Genomic DNA, 27429 nt, shown 5'->3' on the forward strand with positions numbered 1-27429 from the left:
CTTTCAATAAAAACAAAAATAAAAAATGTTCAAGTTGCGTTGTCTGCCTTTTGCCTCCCGTTATTACAAATCTTTCTATTGTTATAATATAATGAGTTTTTTTTAGAATAGTAATAACAATTCTAATAAGTAAAACAAGAAAAAGGGCCAATTCCCACGTAAACGTGTGACAAGAAGCTAGTATTTTATAAAATCTCAGATATAATGTACAAATATGTCTCGACTGAGCTGATACCTATGAAAAGCAACTACACAAGTTAGTTCTTTCTTTAAGTACATATATACATACACTTTCCAGAATCTATCATTATACGTACAACAGCGACTCGATTCTTCACTGAACCATAACAAGTCCTGCTAGAGTTAGTATATCGTGGCACGCCTGATCGTAGTTGCTGCAACGCAAATTCCAGCAAACCAACCGGACTAGCACATCGGTAGGATATGACACGGATACGCTAAAATCTGGTCAAATGAGAGCAGCAACTCAAGATGTAGTTGTATAAAAGCATAGCTGCTGCAATTGTACCAAAGCAGAGCAGGGATCACTATGTACCTTTCTGTTCTTGTATCTACACATGCTAGTAAAACATGTACCTGCTGAACTGAACTTTGGATGCAGCCCAAAGCCGATCAATCACATGGGGGCCGGCTTATGAAGCACCGTCACGACAGCAGGAATAATTCCTTGTGATGCTTAGGCATCGAAAGATTCAAATGCAGCTTACCCGACTGACACAATTTCACAGGGTTCTTGTATACCGAGACCCTTGCAGCATTATTACCCAACAAAATGACATGCAAAATGCTGAAAGCTTCACCTTTTTCAACTGCGAATTGCCACTCCCTCATTGATATGCGAAACCAATCTTTTGTCCGGAACTGGGTTGCTTTAACTTCAATGAACTCTGTACTATCTTCCTTCTCCCTTATAACTATGTCATAGGGAAGCCCGGTTTCGTTACATTCATTGACCCACTTCACAACAGACTTTCCAGCTTTTGCTATCAAGTATTTAAAAGCAACAAGCTCACCTAGTCTCCCGGTCAGCATCGCATCTCTTCCATCTCTTCCACTGGATGTACCAGCATGTCTAGGTTGGTCTCTTTGGCTAATAAAACTAGACGAACGCATCTCAGGAGGGTCAGAAACAAAACCTAAGTTAATAGGATCGAATTCAATACGCATTCTATTGTCAGTCTCATTGCAAGCTGCACCACAATGTTCTTGCAGATCATTGAAGTCTGGCATGACTAAAGCTGCAGATGTCGTTGCTGAATCATCTTCAATGGTCCAATTAATGTCAACTGAACCTGGAGTCAAATTATCCAACTGTCCGATAATGCCACCAGAATCATCATGCATTTCTTTTTCCAAGGCACTGCTAAACTGTGCAACCGGTGCAGTTTTCCAATCAACAGGTGGCCACTTTATTGCTTTCCTTTTGGATTTTGAACAGCTTTCCTCATTTATTTCTGTCGAAGTTACACTACTTTGGAGTGACTTGTAATTGTCTGTCAATGAACGCACTGATGGCAGGGACCAAACAGATTCTCCGCCAGAAAGTTTTGGCACCTTTTGGCTGTTCAAGATAAAAAACTCTGTCTGCTCCTCAGTTGAACCTGATTCAGCCATGATTGTGATCATATGAAGGAAATTTGCCAAGTGTAATTCTGGAATTCCGTCAAAAAGCAAACGTGATAGCTCCACAAATAATGCGTGTGAATCTGGCTCTTGGTTCGTATACAACGTGCTACCCTGTATTTATAAGATGAAAATAATTATGGCTTTGAAAGAGAGTTTCCATGTCCCCATTATGCAAGTATCACAAGTGCTTGGTACAAAATCTTCCGAATTAAAAAAGCATAACCATCAACTATTAGAAAAAGATTTACATATTATGTTACCAACATGATATGATTTCAAAGGCTAATTTGTTAACATTGTAAATATCAGTATTTTGAAGGGCTAGGCATAGGCGCATCATGAGGAAGGCAGTCGAGAATCTCCTGACCAGTGCCTCCATTTAGAAGTTTCCTAGGAACGCAAACGCCTGACTGTGGCCAAGTTTTGTTAATCGTTTCGCCTTTCACCTAACAGTCTAATTTTGTGTCCTAAAAAAGGGCATGTATAGCCACTTTGTCAGGTTTTAAGAATGAAACCGAATTATGTACCCCCTTTTCTCTCCTTCCCAAATAGAATGCCAAAACAAATTCTGTACCCTCTTCTCTGTCTGATCCAACTCCCAACTCTCTCTTGACGCCGTCGGCCGTCTTAAATAGCTTCTCCTCCAACTCAAGGTCTCTTTTCCATTCTCCACAACATGGCGGCGATAACCTAGAAATTTTACCTCAATGCTAAATGATTGCTAATGTTTCTTAAGCTCCCAGACTTAGTATATGCTATTCATTCCACAGTTTGTTTTAAGTTTTAGTTAGTAAACTTTTTAAATTAATTAGCTTAAGTCCAAAGGATTATACCTCAGCACTTACGCTTACTGCTGGCCTTTCAAACCATTGGTAAATATAGTGATCCGAATGGTAACTGGCTTGGCAACTGGACTAAAGGTCTCTTGGAAGTCAATACCTTCTTGTTGATGAAAACCCTTTGCCACTAGTCTGGCCTTAAATCTGTCAATGGTGCCATCAGCCTTTTTCTTAACTCGAAACACCCATTTACATCCAACTATATTTTGGGAAGGATGAGAGGGGACAATGGACCAAGTACCAGTAGAGATCAATGCATTATACTCATCTTGCATTGCAGCTCGCCAATGAGCATGCTTAGAAGCTTGCAGGTATGTACTAGGAACATAATCAGTGTCAACAGGAAGAGGATGCTTAGTTGCTGCATAGGCATGAGGGAGAGATTTATAAATGCCAGCCTTGGATCTTGTGATCATGGGATGAGAATTAAGAGGAAGAGGAGGAGGATTGGACTGACTTAAGGGTAAGGTGGAGGATTCAGAAACAAAGTCAGAACTGGAAGCAGCAGGGACTGAAATGGGTTGAGAAGAAGGAGGGGGAGAATCGGAGGCAGAAGGAGAAACAGGTGAAGAAGATGGTGCACAGCTAGTAGAGAGATGGGGAATATATTTCTCAAAATAAAGATCCAAAGAGGAAGAGCTTGCTGGTGAGGATGGGTTGGGACAGAAACAGGGAGGCTGCAGGGATTGAAATGGATAAGAACTTTCATCAAAGACAACATGTCTGGAGATGTAAATTCGAGTGGTGAGGGGATCAAGACATCGATAGCCTTTGTGTTGAAGGCTATATCCGAGAAAAACACAACTTTTGCTCTTGGCATCTAATTTGCTGTGAACATATGGTTGGAGCCAAGGGAAGCATTGGCAACCAAACACTTTAAGTTTAGAGTAATCTGGGGGTTGCTTGAATAATAATTCCCATGGTGATGAGGAAATACCAGAGATGGGAAGCCGATTAATAAGATAGATGGCAGTGGAGAAGGCTTCAACCCAAAATACATGAGGAACATGAGAAGCAACTAGCAAAGTACGAGCTGTCTCAACAAGATGCCTGTGCTTTCTCTCAGCACAACTATTCTGTTCAGGGGTATGTGGACAGCTAAATTGGTGAAAAATGCCATGTGTACTGAGAAAGGAAGCAAAAGAGGTACTGATGAATTCACCCCCTGAATCTGAGCGCAAAACTTTGATTTTATTTCCAAGTAAATTTTCTACATAAGATTTGAAGACAACAAATGTAGAAAAAACATCTGACTTGGACTTCAAAGGAAAAAACCAGCTATATTTGCTAAAGTCATCAACAATGAGCAAATAGTACTTGAAACCACTGTTTGAGATAACAGACGCTGGACCCCACAGATCACAGTGTAGAAGTTGAAGACTGTGAGTTGTTGTTGAAGAAGAAATTCCAAAAGGAAGCTTATGATTCTTGGCAAGAGCACAATCTGAGCAGAAGAAATCAATAGAATCTGAGCGCAAAACTTTGATTTTATTTCCAAGTAAATTTTCTACATAAGATTTGAAGACAACAAATGTAGAAAAAACATCTGACTTGGACTTCAAAGGAAAAAACCAGCTATATTTGCTAAAGTCATCAACAATGAGCAAATAGTACTTGAAACCACTGTTTGAGATAACAGACGCTGGACCCCACAGATCACAGTGTAGAAGTTGAAGACTGTGAGTTGTTGTTGAAGAAGAAATTCCAAAAGGAAGCTTATGATTCTTGGCAAGAGCACAATCTGAGCAGAAGAAATCAATAGTAGACTTGCCTTGTAAGGACAGTTTATTAGTAGAAATTACCCTTCTGAAAATAGAGGAGGATGGATGACCCAAGCGTCGGTGCCAAACTTTGACAGGAGCCTTGACACTGAGCAGAGCTGAGGGAGAAGAAAGTGAAGAAGAGCTGGAGCCTTGAAGAGGGTAGAATCCATCTCTAACGGGTCCCCGCAAAAGCATCTTCCCCGAAATACGATCCTTGACAGTGGATCCATAAGGGTCAAGGGTCAATGAACAGTTATTATCTTTGAGAAACTGATAAGCAGACAAGAGATTATGTTTCATGTAGGGAACGTGTAAAACATTCTGCAGCTGAAAGGAAGTATGAGGAGTATGCAAAGCAGATGAACCAATATGATGAATAGAAAGACCTTTACCATCACCAATATACACTTTATCTTCACCAGTATAGGGAGTGGGAGAAGAAATGTTGGCAACATCATTAGTAATGTGAGAAGTCGCACCCGAGTCAATCAACCAAGGCTGAGCTGGTTTGGCAGATTGATTGACATACATAGCAGTGAGTTTAGCTGGAGGAATCCGACCACAGATGTCAGGATTCATTCGATCAAAACAATCAAGAGCCTCATGACTGTTAGAACCACAGATTTGACAGGGAACTTTGAAATGGGAAGAGCCTTGAGGATGACGAGAGCCTTGAAAGTTACGATTTCCACGAGTGTTGGAGTAATTGCCACGGTTCATTTGGAAATTGCGATTGCCTCTGTGAGAGAAGGAATGGCCTCTGTTATGTTTGCCACGATTTGCAGATTTTGATTGTTGCCAGGATGAAGATTGGTGCTGAGCAGCGAACACAGAAGGAGTAGGTAGCAGAGGAGGCTGAGAGTGCACCGAGAAGGCTTGAAAAGGTTCAGTAGCAGAGGATGAACTGATATTTTTGCGGCGAGCCATGGACAGTTCTTTAGTGAGAAGAAGACCATGGAGTTCATCAAGAGAGGTAGAGGACAATCGAAGCATGATTGAGTCAATGAAGGACTCAAAATCATCAGGCAAGCCATGAAGTGTGGCTGCAATTAGGTCGCGATCAGAAACGGAGGCACCAGCAGCTTGCAAGGAGTATGAGATTTCCTTAATTTCTTGAAGATACTCGGAGATGGAGCGAGAACCTTTCTGAACAGATTGGAGACGCGACCGTAATTGATGAATATGAGCCTCGGAAATTCCACCAAATCTCTGTTCAAGCTTCAACCAGAGGTCGCGAGACGAAGAAACACCCACCGTGAAGGGGATGATTTCCTCAGAAAGTGTGGAATTGAACCAGATCAAGAGATTTTGATCTTTTTCGTACCATTCCTCAAAGGTAGGATTAATGCTGCGATCAGGTAGGAATGGCGATGGACATACATCAGTACCATCAATGATTCCAAGAAGCTTGTAGCGCCGTAGAATTGGGCCAAACAGCGCACGCCATGGCAGATAGTTCGATCGTTTCAGCTTGATCGGCACCATGCTGCCGATGTTATGGATCGTAAGGGAGGTGTAGGAACTCAGAGGACTTGGATTTCCAGAGAAATTAGGGTTTTGAACCGACGGAGAAGACGATTCAGGTGGTGGCGAAGATGATTGCGCCGCCATAGCTTGCAAAGATGTTGATGCAAGAGAGATCGGAGAAGAGAAACTGAAGAATCAGAGGAGAAGAACAGAAAGATCGATCAAGAATCGATCGATCGTTCGAGTCGAGGGAGCGGAAGGATCGATGCTGTGAAGCAGAAATGGCGTGATACCATATAGAATCTGGAAACTTCCTCTGTAAGCTTTCCAATTGTATTTCTGAATTAATTAGTTTGTACACTGTGAAGACATATATATATAGCCTTTGGCTATTTACAAAGATACCCCTTAACTACCTACCTTATAACAGTTCTAACTAATCACAAACATTAGCACAGCTAATTACATTTTAGAGATAACAGACTATTTTACAGTAACTGAAATGGGTGACTTGTCATTTTCCCTAATATACCTCAGCACTTACGCTTACTGCTGGCCTTTCAAACCATTGGTAAATATAGTGATCCCAACCAACTTCTGAGTCAGTTTGTATTTTGGTGTAAGCATATAGGCATTAGGAACACACACACACACACGCACTTGATGAAAGACAAAAGAGAATACCTGCAGCAGACAGCTACATCGTTGCCTCTTCTTGGATTTAATTCCGAAACTCTTTATAACGTTCTGATAAAACAGCTTTTCAACAACTACTACTTGTAGACGATTTACTATATCAAATCCAAAGTGCTTGAGTTGTGTATATTTATCAGGGTGTACACTTTGTAAGTAGCGTTGTGCATATGGAAGAGCCCAATCCAGCAATGCAGCTTTAAAGCTACAATCTCCCAGACCGGAAAATAATGCCTGACGAGTTACAGCCTGCATGCAAATGCACAAAGTGGAAAGATGACAATTACATTTCTATCAAGTGTACACTGTTTCATCTATTTATTTTCTGCATTAATTTTGCAATATATGAAATCCTAAATCTTGTAACAACATATCTTTTTACAATGCAGATAAGCGGAGGGTTTCTTCAAACAACAAGGAGCTGGGTCAACTATTCAATCAAATGAAATGGAGCATGTTTTCTCATATAACAATATAACATAGTAACAATGCATGGGCAGATGTAAAAAGTACAACGTTTAAAATTCTTTTACTTCGAACTTCAAAGCATATTGCTAATGATTCAGAGACGCACACAAAACCAAAGATATCTCACCTCTGAAAGTGCAGGAATCCCTAAAGCTTTCAAGAGAATGGAAACTTTCTTAAATAGCATCTCTACATCATCATGACTTAGTTCACCGAAGTATAAAAAATGAACGCCATCCAAATGCGTAAACTGCTGTCTTAACATCAAATCATCACACCAGCAGACAAATCCAAAGGAAGGATGTAGAGAAACCCACTTATCTTGCACAGTAGGAAGCACCGTGCATTCAATCTTCGTAAGAGACCTTTTCAGATAAAGAATATCTTCAGCACTTGATCCTGACTTCAACCCATCAGTCCATTTGAGGAGAACTCGAAAAACCTGCAACAAGGAACTCTTACATCACCGTGTAGCTTGCACTAGTTATAATATTTCTACAAACTCGATTACTTACAGCAATAGCTGCTTGTGAAGGCAAAGCAACATTTGATAAATCTAACAAAATCTGAAGGTAGCTCCGAAAAGGTGGGGTCTCATGTACTCCAAAGTGACCAACAAAGAAGTCATGAAGGCCTGGGTAGAAATTACGAAGCATCTTATTTAAGGGGATGTGATTGACAGCTGTTGAGCTGCACACAGGACGGACAGCTGTTGAGCTGCACTCAGGATGGACCGCCTTGATAAAGTTAGAGGAATCATCCCAATATACTTCTTCAGGGGACAAAAATACACCAGACACCACATCCTCGTGACTGAAGCCAGATTGATATGGAACAAATATGGAAGGTCCAGAATGGAACTCGTCCATAATTATCTGCTTTGAAGGAGCCATTTCATTCCAAACTAATGAGTAAAATTTGAACATTTGTGCTAGGCTGAGACAGAAGACAAGGAAGTGTGGTTCAATATGGGCACAAGCAAGGAAATTAACAAATAAAAGAATAAAGGAATGCGAACATACATGAATCTCACATGTCAAGCATCAAAAAAAGAAATTGAGAAACTTTTTATGTGGAATTTTCTTATCACACTTTGGAAACTGTACAGAATAGCACAAAGTCTCACAAGTCTACAATCAATAGAGGTCAAGACCAAGCTTGGAACAGAATGCACTAGTTCTGATTTTATTTAATAAGAAAAAGACATCTTATCCCTGCTGAAAAAGCTTTAGAAAACTACATTGAGAGAATATGATGACTTGGTAGAGATAAACATAAGGTAAAAGTGTAACACCCCCAATTGAGATTTAGAAAAAATACCCCTTTTGGGAGGCCGAAAAAGACTTTTGCCCCCTTTTTAAATTTTATAGACTTTTACTGTTTTTAGGTGCAAAAAGTCTTAAGTGCCCTTATACCTAGGTTTAATTGTTTTCAGTCTCCCTTAAATTGCTTTGAAACCTAAGTGTTCTGAACAAGACGAAGTCTGTAAACTGTCCCACTTCCTCATGAATTTCTCTCACTGATCAACTACCTGAGAACGATCGTGCTTTTATCTCTCACGTAAAACCAAAGAAAAGGCAAACTTACGGCGTCGCGCCTCTTTCCAGGTTCACCAACGAGTAGTCACCTCGACGAGAACCCACCACCCACCACCTTCCTCCTCCTCCCTTGAGGGGATGTTGAGAAATGTTTGCAAGATCTCTTGAGGTGATGTTGAGAATAACTTGAGGGTTTTTCGAGGAGATGTTGAGAAAAGCTCGAGGGTCTCTAGAGGGGAGAATGTCTATAACTTGAGGGTTTTTCGAGGAGATGTTGAGAAAAGCTCGAGGGTCTCTAGAGGGGAGAATGTCTAGAAAAGCTCGAGCTGTCTCAAGAAAAAAAATACAGGGCCGCCGTCTTGCTTAGTGGGGGCGTCGATTCAAGTGTCGCTTCCTACCTCCTCCACGCTGCCAGTCACTCCTTCACTACCTTGTACCTCAAAATTTGATTCTAATTTTCTTCTTAATCTCAAACCAATAGATCTGAAACTTATCCCTATCTATTATGTTGTCCAATTGTTCAATATATATATATATATATCTTTTGTTGCTTTGGTATGGATCTTTTTCTTGTGTTAATTTCACTTTCATTGACGGATGAAAATCAAAAGCGCAGCAAACTCCAAATTTTTTATAAGCATAGATTATAGTGTGATGGTATAACTCCAGGACAAAGTCAGACTACCAAAAAGGTACAACAATAATATGAACTTTGTGATGGAAACTCGAAACGTTTATGCAGGTCAGTCGTAGAAACAGAAGATAGATAAGAATAATGAGAAGAAGAGGCATTTTGTTTGCCTCGTTCCAGGTAAAAAGGGAAACAGGTGTGTCACCTAGGTAAAGTGTTATGTCACGGGCTCCATAAGTGTCCACTACTAAGGCTGCCATGCACCAACATTGTCCCACTTAACCACCTAAGCCCAATATCCTGGGTGGTATCAAGACCAATGGACCTTTGGTGTGGAGTTTTATCTCAAAAGGCCTCGGGGCAATTAGAAGTGGAACACCTATATTTAAACCTTAGATTAATGTTGTACTTCTCCGATGTGGGATTCCCTTCACATCCATCTTGGCTTGTATCAAGCCAAACTTTTACACCAATAATAAGGGCACTAAAGTTTTTGTGCATGCAGAAAAGGGCAGAAATCTATAGAATTTAAAAACAGGAGCAAAAGACTTTTTAAGCCTCCCTAAAGGGCATTCTTCCAATTTTCTCAATACCCTTGTGACCGAAAGGTCACCGGTTCGAGTTGTGGAAATAGCCTCTTTGCAAAGCAAAAGTAAGGCTGTGTACAATAGATATTCCCCCAAACCCTCGCAAAGTGGGAGCCTTTTTGGCTCGGGGTTGCACTTTCTTTGTATTCCCATGTTTTTCACTTTCATCCATAATGAGGCTCACGGAAATGGGGTAGAGGAAAACCTAAGAAGACATATAAAGAGGCTATAAGAAAAGATATGGAATACTTGGATCTAACATAAGACTTGGTGCAAAACTGAGCACAACGGTGTTCAAGGATTCATATAGCCGGCCCCACTTAGTGGAATAATGCTTGGTTAGTGATGTTGGATCCATAATGAGGAATAATGGTTTAAACTACCATTTAACTCCACTGGATAAAATTGCTTTTTATGACGAAATAAAACATAGCTAAAGCGATACTTAAGAACTCATAAATAAATCTCTTTAAAAATGAGTAGAGACTTTGCCAAGACGCGAAAACTAAGAATCACACAATCATTTGCTTTATTCGCCCCACCAGCATGGTCTTCAGAGGAATTCTAATCCGACATTAACCTAGACCCAGTAACCTGTGGCTGACATCGGTGATCTTTGCTAAAGTTTAAGTTTAACAAAACATAGTGTATGCTTAGGTATTTTATTTTGATCCAGTTTCACTGATGATAATGGTTAACCCCGAAAAGGTAGATTAAGATATAAAATACCAACGACTGCACTTCCAGATAAACGAGGGAGAAAAAAAGTAATCAAAGCATACCTGGCCCTGAATGGTTTCTCACACCTCCAGAGTTTCAAAATCTCAAGAACATCGCCAAGAGAGATTCTTGTCTTAAACCCAATATCACTTGCAAACTTTCCACTTCTCACCTGTTTCAAAGAGAAAAAGGTAGCACAATCAACAATACAGGAATTTTTAAACGACTTTAGAGATTTCAACATAGCTGAATCTGTGATTGATAACAGTGAGATGAATAATGGACAACAAAAACTCTGTATAGTTTAAAGCTTGTTACTGGTTATTTGGTTTGAAGCTTGTTGTATGATACATCCTGCATTACAATAGCAAATACTGCAGCAGATGTCACACAACTTACAAACAAACAAAAAATATTTTTGTATTAATGAGTTAATTACATATATGTTCTCTCTCTCTCTCTCTCTCTCTCTCTCTCTCTCTCTCTCAAAGAAAAGAAACTTTCGGATTTTTTTGTTTTTTGTATCTTCTCACACTTACGAGGAAAAGTACATGACCTAATGTTGAGAATATAATTCCCACATCAGGAATTCCAATTTCTAAGCATTGCAATGCAACTTATGAAACCCTGGGTTCTCCACAAATTACCAATTAGTCAACATCACAACTGTAACAGTCTCTTGAGATCATATTTCTATGACTACAAACATCCCAATGTGTGCTGCTTTCATGTCTAGAGCTCACTAGCAATGAGGAAAAACCCACACATGTGGGGAAGTGTTAGAATATCAAAACAGATGTTCGCTCACGTCCTGACATCATACACTTCTCAGAACAGTTGTAAAGTTAACAATCAAAATTATTGCTAACTTTGCATCATAGCAAACAATATATCTACGTCTGAGACTCATCTTTACCAGAGGTGTTCTGTGTCACCCAATATAATTAATGTATATGTTTTTCCCAATCTGACCACAAGGGAGGAATGCCCAATCAAATAAGAGAATCTAACTAATAAGGGCTTAAGAAACTTTTGGATTACCCATAAACATTTGTCAATTTTTTTTAACAATTAAGGACATAGTTTAAACTTTCTCTAACAATTAAGAACATAGTCGATGTAGGCAACTCACGTACCAACACTTGGGATTTTTTTTACAGGTTTTGTCCTTGGTTGTAAAAACAAATTTACCACAAGTTATTAGGAAAGTTAAAAATTTTGGCAGGGGCCTAAATGTCAAACTCCCTTCAAATATTCCAAGTCTTGCATGTCAGTGTATAAAATCATTGGCTTTTCCAACAATTGATCCACGGTTCGATGCTCCAAATTTAACATCTTAGAACTGGAACATCTTTTTTCCTAAATTTCTCAAGCTAGTTAACGATTACATGGGTCAACTTAACAAGAAAAATCATATAAGAAAAATAATACGGTAAAATCCCTTTAAAGTCATAAAGTTGGGACCAAACTAATTTTATATCTTTAAAGCGGTTATTACTTAGTAGAGGTATAGTTAAAAAAATATTATTTAGTGACTTATTTATCCTTCATGAATGTTGTATTTCCTAAATAAGATTCTTGATGATGATAGTATGGAAATACCAAAAGTTTCATACCAAGAAGCTATAAACATGCTCGAAAAGTTAGAGACATTTTTGCTTTAACAAGAAAGTGCCCATGTTGACGAAGTATTACATACGCGCAAGCTCAAAAATGTGGCATCAAATCTAAAAACTAAAGCATTGTCTCAAAGAATAGAGAAATATTTAGTTCGTCTTAAACTTTTATTTGTGATATTGCAAATTTTTGTGCTCGTTGACAATTATTACCATGTGGCTGTGTGTTTCCTTAACATGGGAGTCGGTTAGAGAGGTTTTGTATAGATTTCATATAGGGGAGAAAAGGATGCAATGAGGACTTACATTTAGACATTTTCATAATGACGAAGAGAGAAAAATTAGCAGCTCTTTTAACACTTCTAGAAGGAGTTTGTTTGGTGGAAATGAGAGGGGATAAAAGGTGGTGGAAGCTGGAATCATCAGGGGATTAATCATACAAATATTTTTAGGGTTTAGATAGTAGATTGGAAGACCAAATCCTCATATTATATCATCAGCTATAGGATGACGTTACTATCATAATTTTCAGTGTGGCTGCTGTTACTTTAAGATCTCTATTAATTCCTGTTTTTGTTTCCGGCTTCTGGACTTCCGGTTCACTGATAGTAAATTTTTGTTTTAATAAATTGTTTCTTTTCCAGGAAAAATAAAGGAAAGGCGAGTTTGAGTGTACCATGTTTAACTAACCTTTGGAACAGAATATGGAGCAGATGCACCCAGAATCGAGCGCACTGCATGACAGTTGTGATACAAAGTTTTTGGATAGTGAAGTTCATCATCCATTGTTGATACTACCCATTGCACATCACAGATACTGCTTATAAACGAAGATCTGAAAGGCCATCTATCAGCTACCGATTTAGAAATGCAGTAACCTGTTGTTTTATCACTGTAGCAATCATCCCATAATGTATCGAGAACCTCTAAGAGATACTCACAACCTTTTTTGTCGTCATCTCCGGATAATAGGGTCAATAACTGGACTAATTCAGGTGACTCCCAATCAGTGGCATTCAATCCATGGGAAATGATGTCTTTATTGAACATCAACTCATTCAATAAAGCATCGGATAAACTACTGATTCCTTTCTCAACTTGAACTACTTTCACAAAATCTGTAACACCAATTTTCTGGAAAAATTCCCTCCATTTCATCAGTCCACTTGGGAGTGATCTGGTGGCAGGATGCTTCAGATAGGAGATGTCAATCTCATGCCAAACCAGATCCACCCCATCAATCAATTTATTTATGTCAAATGGGTTTCCAAATGCTTTACTGAAATGAATTGATGCTTCAGCTGGTCGTTTAAAGCCGCCATTTGTTAATATATATGCTTTGTTTCCTAGTTCTGAGATTATGTATTCCCGTTCAGAACGACAATCATAGCAGTCCAACTGTAGGTGAACCATTACAAAGCAAATATAATCATTCATCAAATTCTTATCACTGTCTGTAAACCTGTCATCAGATATATCCGGCAAGATGTGCTCCTTGATAATTTCATGTGCGGATAACTGTTGGACACCGATCCTACGAAGCATACTTGTAACTTTGTCAGATGTCGTCACATCCACGGATGGCACATCAGCACATGATGCAATGAGAAAGCCAGGATTTACAATCCTAAGTTTAGCATACAAATCAGGAAAAGACTCAAGTCCATGCTGACCCTCAAACTCAGTCTTTAAGGCATCAAAATGCAACCAAATTGGGCCTTCATCCACTGCACCATATGTACCGTCTGAAAGAGGGATGAAAGGAATTTTTCGAAGGGTATGTATGAATTCCATTTCCATTCCCGATTCAAATGAAGCTTTGACAGAAGAACTGAATGACATTGCATAAAGTGCACTTAGCCAAGTGGCCAGCCAACTCAGTCCCATTGATTTGAGGCCATTTTGTGTATGACATAAAGAATCCATAAGTTGAAGCAGAACTTTGGGTCCATACTCACTAATACCTAGAGCTCTTGCGAGCGGATCCGGCAGAAGTATATTTTTATCCAAGAACCCAAGGCCAAGATGCTCACGCAGTAAGGCATCAGGGAGAAGCAAACGAGCCTGTTTATTCCAACCTCTTAGGACTCCGCAAGGAGGAACCCATTCATTATTTCCCCCTTCCATGAATAAGCAATTCGATGCGCGTAATTTTGCAGTAATCAATCGCGGAAGAGGAGAAAAGAAACCATGCACTTCACCCGCAAGCGGAACAAAGGACATATAGACTGTCACAGCTCTCCCGGGATTCTCTTTAAAACATGGAAGAGAACAAAATGATTTCTCTGCATTGACAAACAAATCAGGAAATTCAGACAACAGCCACTGGTTCCAGGGACTATCTCCATCTACTTCCTCTCTAGATGAAGGAAGAACAAAATCACCCTGAAGAATAAATTTCAGTCCATATGTTCTGAGAGGGAGATATGAAAAAACAGGCTGTTGGATTAGATCGGAACTGTAATCACCATTATCTGATTCCTTCAAAGTAAATGCTATTGAGATTTCTGTTGTCTGTACATCAGTACGAATGAAATCTGCTTGCAATTTCTGAGATACTACAAACCATGTCATGTTCTCTTTTCCATGTGAAATCTTAACGATACCATCTCCCACAATATATTTTCTCATGACTGTAAGGGTATCATCGAGCAAGTTTCTAAACTTTATACACTGGAGGCGGTGGAGAAAGAGCAGTAGAGATGGATGAAGATCTGAAAACATATTAATTATGTTTTTCATGACAGTTCCATCTGATACTTTTGATCTGAAAGGAAGAACAATGCAAGTGTTCCAGCTGTTACAATCCCGTTTATCATCGTCAATAGATGTCAGGCTGCTAAACAAGTCAATATTGCGAGGAGGTACAACTGTGGGCAAAATTAAACCAATCTGACCCTCACTTATATCAAACTTTATATGAAAACCATTGGAATGTATTTCTGGAGCATCTGTAACCTGCACAAAGACAACAGCATAATAATGAAACCTCAATACAAGGTCTTCAGATTGTAAATTCCTTATTCAGTCATTGTAAATATTTCTTCTTTTCTAATAAAAGTTCCGTTTCTTTTCAAAGAAAACAAAATAAAATTACAGATATGCTGAAAAGCGTAGTAGGTATGCTGAAGGCTGTAACCGTGTTGAAGTGCTTTTTTGGCCTCTTTTTTGGGTGGTATAAAAATAATAGAAGAAACTATGTAATATGGAGCAGGAGTTGACTTCCCGAGCAAACTGGATTCAAATCCTTGTTTCTTGGATGCAGTACTCGTGTTATATGGCCAAAACAAAGTTCGATGAGAATTATTTTGCGGTAAGTATTTTAGGAAGAAAAGTATCACTTGGTGAATTGGGTTTGGGTCAAAGGTAAAGGGCAAAAGAGGCTTGGTATTGGGAACTTGCCAAGGACAAATGAAGCTCACTCAGATTAGGATTTTGGAGGTTCGAACAAGAGAGTGAGGGTCTTCTGGGTTGCTGTTATTAGAAGTATAAGTTGCATGAGGATGGGCGGGACAAATTGTCCTACATTTTAATGCTTAGCAATGCTTTACAATCATAGTTGAGTAGTCGAGCTAGACCAGTGGACAACTTGCTTCCTGTCTTGAATTGTTCTTTTCTAGTGAAGGCTATTCTGACCTATTAACAATTATAAAGGTTGTTGATGCCTAGAGCAACGATCCATGATCTGGCACTAAACTTTATTCAACTTAATTACTTGCAAATTTTCAGTGAAAAAAATACAAGCCTGCGCATCTCAACAACTACACAATCAACGTGATTACGACAGAGCGGGTACATGAGAACAAAACAAACAGAAACAATGATTGAAAGCATCCAAAGTTTTTATGTATAACGTTTTAGAGAGAGAGAGAGAGAGAGAGAGACTAATGTAATTTTCACAACCTACCCGAAAAACTGATTTGAAACCAATGCCCTTCTGCCCTATGTACCCAGCATTAGATCCTTTCTTGGTTGAATTTCCAACATCACATAGTGCCCTAATGTTCTGGGCAGAAAAGCCCCGTTCATTATTCAAAACAAGAATACCTGAATCTTGAAGAATGAATGTTAGAGTTGGTTCTACATTTGATGGGTAGGTATTATCATCAGCGTTTTGAACCTGCAGCGATAAAGAATAATTAGGTGCAACTAAAACACAATAAGCATATCAGAGGATTGTTTTCAACTCCAAACTCTGATTATAGCATCAAACATATAAAGATAGTAGAAGATTCAAATTGTAATTTTATAGTATCAACAAAATATTACTGATGAAATATGCTACATACAAAAAGACCAAAGAATAAACAGATAAACTATAGAAACTCAGTAACAGTTGTCTTGCAGATATTGATGTCTGTCCATTAAAGGTAACACCACATTAGTAAAAAGGAAAATCAAGTACGTCAAGCACGCTCATTTCTAATATTCTACAGTAAGAAATCCATATGTTGAAGATCTATGCCACCTGCAGGGACAGATCACCGCCAGTAGGGATGGGAAATCTACCAATTAGCTGAAAAAATTTCTTAATGATTATAAAATTTAGGCAGGTCCAGTTTATTGGTAAAAAATTCCTCAGCCACGGTTTGACCAAACCTTACCGGTCAGAATGTTTAGAATTTAAACATGCCTATTAACACTGGTATGAACCTATTAGTTGTTGCATGGGGAGAACTATGAAGTGCACTAAGCACACTGAAAGAAACCAAAAAAGGCAGCCTTACCAGCTCAAGAAGAAAATGGGAATCCTGAGAATACAATTCCTGCGAAAGGCAATGCAGAGCTCGACCTAACCGAGCGTGCTGCTTCTTTAGGATGATACTTTCAACATTTGACAGGCTTGAATCTAGACCAAATTCATCTCTCCTGATCGACTCAATTACCAGCACTCGATCTTCCAGCTCATTAAGTTCAGTATAATGCTCTGGGTAGCCACTGACAATTGTAGCTTCGGAAGCTTCTGCACAACTAATCTTTAGACAGGCTTCAGTACATTCATCTTTTTGCTTGTCTTCCATAACAGATGCACTCATAGTCCCTTCATAAGCGGCAAGCTTATCTGACACATCTTTAATATACTTTGAGTCTGACCCCGTTTTATGCCTAACAGTGAAGCATGACGACCCAGAAATGAATGAATCAGCAGCATCATAAGAACAAAATTTATGGTAATCATCAATCCATTCTATTATTCCAAGTGATAAGCCAACTTCATGAAGCATGAGCCGCTGCTCTGTTTGCTTGCACTCACCCAAAATGGCTGAAGCAGCATGTTTGAAAACAGATTGCATCCCTGAAAGCAATACATCGGCAGCAAAACTACGAAACTCTGCAGGTAGATAGCCAAGACAATCAATGACAAATCTTGATAAAACTGATTCACCGATATTCATCCGAGTTACGTCCCTGTGTAACTCATTACATAATTTACTTGTCGAACCTTCACCAACCATTTGCTTTCCAGAAAAATCTTTTTCTTGATTAAGAAAATTCTTACTGCCATTTACTTCCAGAAGATGATTCTTCAAAATGACTTCAAATGCATGCTGCAGATGAAATTTCAAAAGGGACACTGGGACATGTTTTTCTCCCCCAGATAGTGAGAACAGAGATAACATTTTCACTGCTGTTTGGAAAGACGATCCTTGAAGAGCAGCTTCCAAGAATGAACCTACAGTAGATGAATGGTCTAACCGAATCACTTTTCCATCCTTCGTCACCAAACACAGCAGTTCATCAGTGTTGACTTCATTCAATAACCATAGTACAAGTGGACCAAGAGAGGGAGCAAACAAGAGGTCCCAATGTGACCATAAGTTTAAATCCAACATCATTGGAGCTCTGAGTAGGACTTGAATTGCATCCTTGGAGGTTACAGATTCATGGGTTTTTGTTTTCTTACAGTGCTTTGATGAGTCTGTCGGGTCACTAGTTCCATATAATGTCATTGAAAATAGAATACGTTTGGAAATTGCAGTGCTTTTATGCTTCTCCACTATACTCAGAAAATCTTCTACAGAACTATTTTCAATGGTTTGGAAACTAATCAATGGGAACTGCTTCCTAAGCAGTAATGGAATATTTAGTTTGCAAATTTCTTCATCTTCCCATAAACTATTTATAGCTTGAGAAACTAACACAATAAAATAATGCTGGAGCATGCAAACCTCCAAAGGACACTTCTCACTTCCGTCACCAGTCAAGAACTTGCACAGCTCATGTGGAAGTAGACAGGCATATTTTTCTAAAAACATTAGAAATTCCCCAAAACCAAGGCACCTAAATTCCTTGACACGAAATTCTTCAACCAACCAAATTTCACAATTGCAAAGCTTTCTCAAGAAGATAAATATCTTCTCCTGAAGTGGCTCACCGCTGATGCACATTCCATGATCAAATTCAAAATATGTAGCAACTTTCCTGATTATGTCTTCAACTGACACACCTGTGGAGTATAATCACAAAATACAGTAAGGCACACCAGTTCTGTGAAGGAATGCACATGTGGAAGGCCGAAAGGGTGCAAAACTGAAGGTAGGGAAAGGTACGGTGAAAGGACAAGTTTTTACTTGAAACCAGAGACAAAATTTATTGCACAAAACTATGCCAGTACAAGGGCTGATCCAATGTCCACAAAAACAAAAACAGAAACAGGATAATAAACAAGATCAGCCTGAAACTTAGAATCTCATAGAAAACTCCACAAAATTAACTAACAGTAGCTTTCCAATTAAGAAGCCAAATCTCCAAATTCTAAGGTAACCGATGCCCTTAAAATAATATGAAATAGTATAATTTTTATACTACATATATTAGACCATTACACACGGCAAATTTGGCTATGAAGTCAGGACTTGGCTAGTCAGTGTACTCACTCAGTGTAATGGTTTTTTATTTTATATTTTATGTACGCTGGCTCATTATCAACTTTGCTTGGTAGTTGACCAATTGTATAGGAAATGTGTAGAAAACAGCGTATAATTATTTTCTTTTAATCAAACTATCACGGATAATGTCACTCCTCAACCTTCAAACCTAAAGGAGGATGAGGTTTCACCATAAATCTTATTGGCAATACGGAGAGTAGCCCAATCCTTATAACCACATGCAAGGTCCCTTAATTTCCTCATGGAATTGACGCTCTCAATATGCCCCTTCTCGTGTGGCGTCGTTTAGACACACATGGACAACACATATTGAGCACTCAAATGCAGATTACGCAATGGTAGCTCCAGAGTTTCTGGTCCTAATCACAATAGTCTTGAAAATATGGCAAAAATAAAAGTGCGTGATGCACCAGTATCTATTACCCTAGCTTCCGGATTAAACAAAATAACCTTACCATCTACCACAGCATTGACTTTCTCTTCCATCGCTTCTCCAGCAACAGCTACTTGACCACCTGCAGGTCCACATGCTACAAATTCGCATCCACTGTTCCGTGGCATTGGTGCTCTGTTCGTACTCTGTTGTGGCTGGGGATGAACTGGAAATTTCCCAACAGATCTGTTTGACTGAGCTGGGTGCTGAACCAATTCCAAGGGATCCTCTGGAGCCAAAGATGATCCAGTCTGTTGGAAGCAGTTCTTGTGAACGTGTCCAACTTGACCACACAGATAGCAGACTTTTTTTTCAAGAGGAGATCCTCTGGATGAGCCTTTGCCCGTGTTCTTTTTCTCACTCTTTTGGATTATCTTCTGCATACACCAGACTGGCTTACCAAGAACTCTCTGACGACGTCCACGAATTCTCAGACGACGTTGATGATCCTGCTCTGGGCAGCGTGAGGCTGCCACAACATTGTTGTAATCCATGGTGAGCACTCTCTGACGACGTCCACGAATCCTCTGACGACGTTGATGATCCTGCTCCAGGCAGTGTGAGGCTGCCACAACATTGTCATAATCCATGGTGAGCACTCTCTGATAACATCCATGAGTTCTCTGACGACGTCCATGATCCAGCTCTAGGCACTGTGAGGCTGGCACAAATTGTCATAATCAATGGCTTATGAGTACCGTGTAATGTTGTAATAAGCTTTTTAAATTCTTTCCAAAGAATGTCTAATCAGAATGCAGAGTTGTCTTTAGTCACTTGGCCTAGAAATAAATGATTTGTTCCTGCTTCGATATTAATGCTTCCTATCCCTTTTTTTTTTTTTTTTTTTTTTTTTTGTTATTCACCGAAGGATACATAGCAGAATACCTTTTTCTGCTGCACAGCAGTTATTTTGACTTACTCATGCAGCCATGCTAGTAGTCCTAACATAAAATCAATGAAGATTGAAAACATTTGAAACAGAAAAAGATTACGTTATTAAAAAATAAATGGATGATGTAACAATGAACACATCATACCATGTATAAGAACAAAATCAAATTGCCCTTTCATAACAGCCATCATTTTTACTCGCTTTGCTGCTCCCTCATTCAATACTTCATTCTCTAAATGTCCTTGACCTATACTGTTTCTAATTTATTTTATTCAAATCTGATAAAAGAAAAAAAATAAGCACGTAACCAAAATTTCAAGAAAGATACAAAACAATATAATAACCATTAGTAAAATATCAGACTACATAAAGTGCATTACTCACTCTGAGTATGTTGGGTAACATGTTCAGTAATGACTGGCGGTGCATCCTTAATATTTGATTCAACATCGGTGTTCAAATATTCAGAATATTTATCAGTAGAAGTTCTACTTAATTCGTGTTGGCCAATGGATTGGGATGTATCATACATGCTATCCCACATTCCACATTTGATAGATGAGACCTGAAAAATAAGTGCACATGCAACATCAATAAGAACTAACTGGAGGAAGTCAAACAAACAGCAGTAAGTTATTATTTTATCTACCTATTAATAACAAAGAAGCAAACTTACACAAACAAGTACTACAAAGCTGAAACGATTGATAGAGATAACATAGAAAATTGGAAATTGTTAAGAATGATAAATAAAAGCATAAATGTCCTCTAGAACCACAAAAATGCATTTTTAAAAACTTTTTTTTACTACATTTATTCTTTTTCTTGTATACATAAGATGAACTTCAACAGCAGTTCTGTAACGTAATGAACTTTTCAAGGCCTTCTAAATATGCAGAAAAACTAAAAGGCAAGATACAAAGTTAAGGAAAAGCCAATGACTGATGTAGTGCCTAAGCTAACAACTGTTGCCGGCACTAGCACCATGCCTATATGTAAATTAAAATGGGAGACATGGGTAACGTTCTATTTCCAAATACTCAGGTATTATATTAATTCCCTAAGCCCTCAATAAAGAATCACTTATCACTGAATATTAAATTAAAATGCAAAGTATCAATTTAATATTGAGTTTAATTTACGGAGCACCAGTAGTACTTATGAGACTTATGCATAAACAAAGAAACAGGTATATCAGCTAGACTTCTAACATCAACCACTGAATATTGCCAAAAAAATACATAAATTTAAATGCACAATATGTTGGAGACTGAATCAACCGAATGACTTACAGCAACATTCAATAATCCAATCAATGGGTCTGAAGCAAATATTCTGCTGATTTTTTTCATCCTCTTATCATAACACTGAAGCATGCTCCAAAGTACCTACAAGCAACAGAAGCCAGTTGCTGAGAACGCATATCTGTAGAACTTAAATCAGAAGCATTACTCAAAAACAAAACTAGATTGAATCCCAATATTTCTTGGATAAAGATGCTCAAAGAGAGGTTAGACATCTAATCATGCCCCAAATAAAAAGTATCCTCATTTTGCATCACAGATTCTTTTTTTCTTTTTTCGAAAAGAGAATTTAATTGTTAAAAGGCAATAAAATTACATAGTACAGACAAAGTGGTCAAGAAAAAAACTCCTGATAGGCTAAAAAGAATAGAGAAACAAAATCAGCTGAAACAAAAAGGCTTACCAAAAAGCAGAACTAACAAATACCAGCTTGCCAATTTAAAACAAATAATTGAAGCCCATAGTGCAAACTAAAAACGAACTCTTTCCCATAACTTTTTAACCCCTACACCCACACAATCTTCAAAAACCATTTTTTGTCTCTATCAAAACCACCCAGAACACAGCCAAAGTTATACAACCCCATATTAATTTGGCCTTCTTAACCGTCCACGCCATTTGTGGCTCTTACAGAGTAAGGAAAAGCAATCCCTAGGGATGATCCCACTTTTTTCATCTTCCTGAGAAACCACAATATCACAGGTAATGAGGAAGATACCATCAACTGATTCCATATTCTTCTTATACAATGTACCCCAATGGGGGGACAGGCAAAACTTTGGTCTCCTTCTCTGACCACGCCACAAGTATTTACCATACTGTGAGTCACTAACCACTCTTTTTGCTCAATTTGAATTATTCCCAAAAAATCCAAATGCGGCAAAAAATTCACAATGCCAAGGACTAGTGCCATAACGCCCAAAAGCCAGAAAATAACAGTTTCTTGTCCAAACAAACCACACTACAAACATATAGAAACCTACTCCAAATTGGTGGAAGGAAAGAGCAATGCAAAGAAATAAAATCAGCTTCTATGCACATGCTACCAGCTCCTTTGCAACAAGACTCACCAACTCAGGGATATATAGATATATATACACATATTTATTTATCCGCTGTCCTTTTCCAGCTCGGTAAAGTGCAAATAACTTACCAACTACACATCGACAACCATAGAGGCTGCATATCGACAGCTGTGAAGCTGAAGTATGGTCAGTCATAGATCCATAAGTATGATCCCACATGATTTGTGATGGATAACAGTCCTCATAATCATGGGCAGAGTCATAGGCATGATCCTTGAGGTAAGGGACCTCCAAAACTAAAATAGGACTCTTAATGGCACCCCTCCTCATGTCTCCCAAAGTCAAATGGCTAATTGACTTAATGGGCGGGATACTGGACCTCAAATCAGCCAATCACCGGATGTCACTGGTCTTTCTTCGTTCCTGGAGTGCTGCAAGTTTGAGGTGAGTAACGGGTAGAGGGTGAGGTTTTGGGAGGATGGTTGGTTAAAGGGTGGACCGTTGAAAGAGCAGTATCCTAGATTATTCTTGTTATCGAGATAGCACGACCAGAGCATTTCAAGTTTTGTGGCTTTTTGTCTTCTGTCATTGAGCTGGAATTCTGATTTCAGAAGAAATTTGAATGAGCTGGAGATAGCAGAGGTGGCTAGGTCATTACAGAAGGTGGAAAATGTTCGTTTGATTCAATCAAGAGCGGATACTAGGTGGTGGAAACTAGACAGATCCGGATTGTTCACTTGCAAATCCTATAGCTCATTCTTGTGCAACAACGGAACTGTGCAACATTTTCCAACCTTTTCTCAGATTTGAAAATCAAAAGCTCCTCCGAAAGTCAAAGTTCTTGCGTGGTTAGTGGCTATTGGGAAGGCCAACACCTGTGATCAAGCTCAAAGGTGAAGGCTTATTTGCATTTGTCTTCATTGGTGCAGTAGGAGGAGAGTGTTAATCATGTTTTTCTCCATTGTTCTTACTCAATACAGTTGTGTGGGAAATTGTTCAAGGAAGTTAGAGCTAGTTGGATTATTCCAAAGGGTTGTTTGAGCTTCCAAGCACCAACTTCAAATGGGAGGAAAGCTAAAGCTTTGTGGGGCTGTTTGGTGTTGGCAGTTTTTGGAAACATTTGGTTGGTGCGTAACAGAAGAGTTTTTTATTATAAGGGAGTGAGGGTAGAAGAACTACGGGGTAGAGTAAGATACTGGGCAGCCCGCTGGGCATCAGTTTTGAATGAGTTCAGGGATTATTCTCTTTCTCATATAGTGAGGGATGTGTTAGCAGCCATAAAATGATTTTGGTTCAGCCTTAGTTATTTGTAAATAGCCCTACTTGAGAGGTCTTAGCTAGTTTTGCTAGATGGTGGATTTCTAATCCACTTTTTTGTAATTCATGTAAATGTTTTAATAAAATTTTATCGTTTCTTCTCAAAAAAAAAAAAAGAAAAGAAAAATTATTTGCCACTATATAAAGATATAGCCTTCCACCATGAGAAGATAATTATTCGTCTGCCAAGAAACTCAAACTCTTGAATTTGCATTCATCCACTAAATCTACCAACTTAGGCATCGGAGGATCACAATAGATTGGTGTCAGTGTGACAAGGTCTAACCTATCATTTTCTTTCTTAGTTGCACAGACACTCAAGTAATTCTACGCTTGTATGGAATTTGATACCGCATAGACAATAAAGAAAAAATCCGATGAATTCCCTATAAAGTTCCTTCTAAGCCTCAAGTTCTAAGAAATATCCTGAGGTGATGCTAGGCAAAGATTACCGCACTAGACCAATAAAATGAGTCACCATTTCAAAAACCTTCCCAAAAACAAAATTTTACATTCCAACACCAAATTAAGACAATAAAAAAAGATAGTTCTAAATTCGATCATAGGAACCCTCGACAACTCCCATCCATTGGAATGCACCATACTTACACCCGATAATAGAACACAACATAGAGAATAATAGAAGTAACTTGAAAGTTTAAACCACAAGGGATAGTTGATAAACCAGCATAGCCCAACAATTTATGACACAATTAGGAAACTAAGGATAAAAATATAAGTGAACTTATTTCAAATGTTTTTCTTTTTTCTTAAAATGCCATACATAGAGGATATAAGGATTAATAGTTACATTAACATGGAAAACCCTCTAGCATGTCGTTCCTTACAATTATTTTGAGTCGAGAAAAAAATTAGTAAATCAATGAAATGTTCTATCAACTAGAACTTCATTTAAAGGTCTAAGAAAACAATGACTATATGTAAGGCACTAACATGCATCTGACCAATATACAGGACATTGACAAGTGTTTGATCTAGACAGCAAAATGTATCTTGATAATAAGTTGTTCATATGACACAACAACAGCAACAACATACCTCAGTCACAGTCTGCTCCTTACATGCATCCTTCCAAGTTGTAATAAACTTCCTCAAAAAATCACTGGAAACTGAAAGATCAGTTTTAATCATACTAATGTCCTCCTCGGTTTCATGGTCATTCTTAGTAAAAAGAACATCTTGTTCTACCTTGTCTCTCTTTCGTAATTTTTGGGGGACAGAGATGGGGCTGCTTAGATTTTCGTATTTTCTTTTCTTTTTTACGGACCCATTACCCTCATTATGCTTTTGGGTTCCACAAGCCGGAGAAGGGTGGTTTGATCCAAGCAAAGGCCTCTCCTCTATTGCAGACATGTAAGTAGAGTTACTCACTTGGTCCGAAATTTTAGCAGATTGTAACGAAAAGTTAACCTCGGTGCATGCATGACCTTTATCTTTGTCATCTTCATGTAAAAAATCCTTACCACCTCCATCCTTTGAACTTGAAGAAACAAATCTATCTTTCTTGTCACAAAATTCCTTTTGTACAACAGAAAACACTTCAGCATGCTGAGAAATGTCACAGAAATGCTTGTCTAGCCGCTCATTCAATGAGGTAAGAATTGGTTCCTTCTTCTTATAGCGGCGCATTCTAACTTGCTCTTGAGATTTAATTAGAGCGGCACGTTCTAACTTCCTGCCTTTCCGAATAGAAGAAACGTGCACCCTATGATCATGTAGTTTACTTCAAACAAGAGCATTATAACATATAATTTTCTAGTACTTTCAAAGGACTAAAAACTTAAGTTACTCAAAACGCCTATGCACGCCAAATGTAATTTTAACCACTCAAGGCATCAAAGTGAATCAATCCAGTAGTCGCAACATTTTCTAAATCTGTGCAGGCGGGAGGGGTTGTAAATCTTTTACTATACAAAATCATTACAATTATTAGACACAATGCCTATCTATCATAAAATAGAAGGAAAAAGATGTGAGACGTACCCCAAGCTACAAATTCGAATTCCGATATTTTCCTTGCTTGCAACTGATCGCCTCTTAACAATATAATCCAAAAATTCTTCAACAGAGACTTTACGTTTATGTTCTTGATACAAGGTGAGTAAACATAGTATCTCCTCGCTAGTTATCTTAAACACTTCAGTTGTATCAGAACTCACTGGGAAATAATGCAAAACAAGGGGGTGACGGAACAAAGGGCCCAATCCCAGCACTTCAAACTCCTCAATCTCCTCATTCTTGCAGATTGCAAGTTCCAAATCATACAAAGATGTAATTCTTCGAGCCAGAACAAAGCAATGGATAAATGAACTTATCTACATAACAAAAGAAAATGAGTAAAAATTAGAAAGATTTAATACATAAGGATACAAATTTGTATACATAATTTATGATAAGTTCCCGACGCAGAACAAATAATTTCCAATTGCAAATGAAAGGACATTTATCTTTTCCATCAATTACATTCCTTTTCCCACACTTTCTAAGCAACCAAACAAAGTGTTTACCCAATATATATATATATATATATATATATATATATATATAGAGAGAGAGAGAGAGAGAGAGAGAGAGTGACTATTACCCTGCCTTCGGTGAGCATGAGGCGGTGAAGAGAAGGGACTTGATGCATTTGAAGCCCGATAAGAAAGCTCCGGTCATCAACCTTGAGCATCACAAGCGCAGACTGTAACACCTTCCACGCCGAGACGCTCCTTCCTGCCGCCACAAAATCACCGCGAGCCTTTTCGACTGCCTGATCGATGCTCTCCAGCATCTCTTTCAGGTTCTCACATGAAGTCTGAGGCTGAAACGCAGAATTTGGGAGCTGTTGAGGATCAACATTGGGTTTCGGGTTCTCGGATGAGGTCTGGGGCGGAAACGTTGGATTTGGGAGCTGTAGGGGATTAAAAATAGGGTTTTGGAGCGGGAAGCTAGGGGTTTGGATTGGGAAATTAAGGCTTTGGATAGTAAAACTAGGGAAATTGGGGTTGTGGGCAAGGTAGGGGGCAAAGGCGGGGTTTTGAGGATAAATATAGGCTGAATTGGCGGGGTTTTGGTTTTGGAGAGAGAAATTGGGGTTTAGAGGTTGTGGGTATGGTTGCTGAGGCGGCGGCGGTTGTCGCCAATCCCGTTCTCCGGCGGAGGGCGGTCGGAAAATAGAAGGGTGCCTGAACATGGCGGAAAGAAACGGAGTGAAACTGGACAGCGGTGGACGTCCCTTTCTTAAAAAATAAATTCTCAATGTGTTCCACGCGTGGCTCCCTCTCGTCTCTCCTGTCGCTGCACCAACGAGGTCGTCCAGGTGTCATTAATTTTGGATAACAATCTAGGGATCTCATGATTATGATTGTTCATCGTACATCATACGATCAATTTTTATTAGTACTATTTATATTTAATTTTAAATTTTAAATTTTGAAGTGATTTCTGACCGCACGATGTATGATAAACGATCACAATCACGAAATCTTTAAGATCCCTAAGAAAAGGATCTGCGCGAGGACCTTTTCCTATTTATTTTGTTGATGCTCCAAACTTTTAGACTTGGAAATGCTGGGTGAAGACAAGATTTATTA

The 27429-nt window shown here is 38.7% G+C and overlaps 1 protein-coding gene across 3 annotated transcripts; it reads right to left on the bottom strand.

The window, feature by feature from the left end:
• Positions 1–129: 129 nt before the first annotated feature.
• LOC137722350 (protein NO VEIN-like) lies at positions 130–27078 on the bottom strand. Of its 3 annotated transcripts, XR_011066755.1 has the most exons (15): positions 26436–27078; positions 25835–26166; positions 24890–25556; positions 21477–21572; positions 20569–20749; positions 19315–19953; positions 16697–18417; positions 15877–16089; positions 12660–14927; positions 10416–10525; positions 7393–7813; positions 7005–7319; positions 6401–6658; positions 557–1758; positions 130–465 (listed from the first exon to the last, which is right to left on the bottom strand). XR_011066755.1 is itself a non-coding variant. In XM_068461331.1 (14 exons), the coding sequence occupies exons 1-14, from the start codon at positions 27027–27029 to the stop codon at positions 667–669; spliced, it is 8907 nt and encodes a 2968-aa protein (XP_068317432.1). In that variant the 5' UTR covers positions 27030–27078; the 3' UTR covers positions 130–666. The 3 variants fall into 3 exon arrangements, 2 of the variants coding, with proteins under 2 accessions (XP_068317432.1, XP_068317434.1); XM_068461331.1 differs by having other exon boundaries at positions 130–1758; XM_068461333.1 differs by lacking the exons at positions 24890–25556; positions 26436–27078 and having other exon boundaries at positions 130–1758; positions 25835–25965.
• Positions 27079–27429: the final 351 nt, after the last annotated feature.

This window comes from Pyrus communis, chromosome 17, assembly GCF_963583255.1.
Source record: "Pyrus communis chromosome 17, drPyrComm1.1, whole genome shotgun sequence".
Taxonomy (NCBI): Eukaryota; Viridiplantae; Streptophyta; class Magnoliopsida; order Rosales; family Rosaceae; genus Pyrus; species Pyrus communis.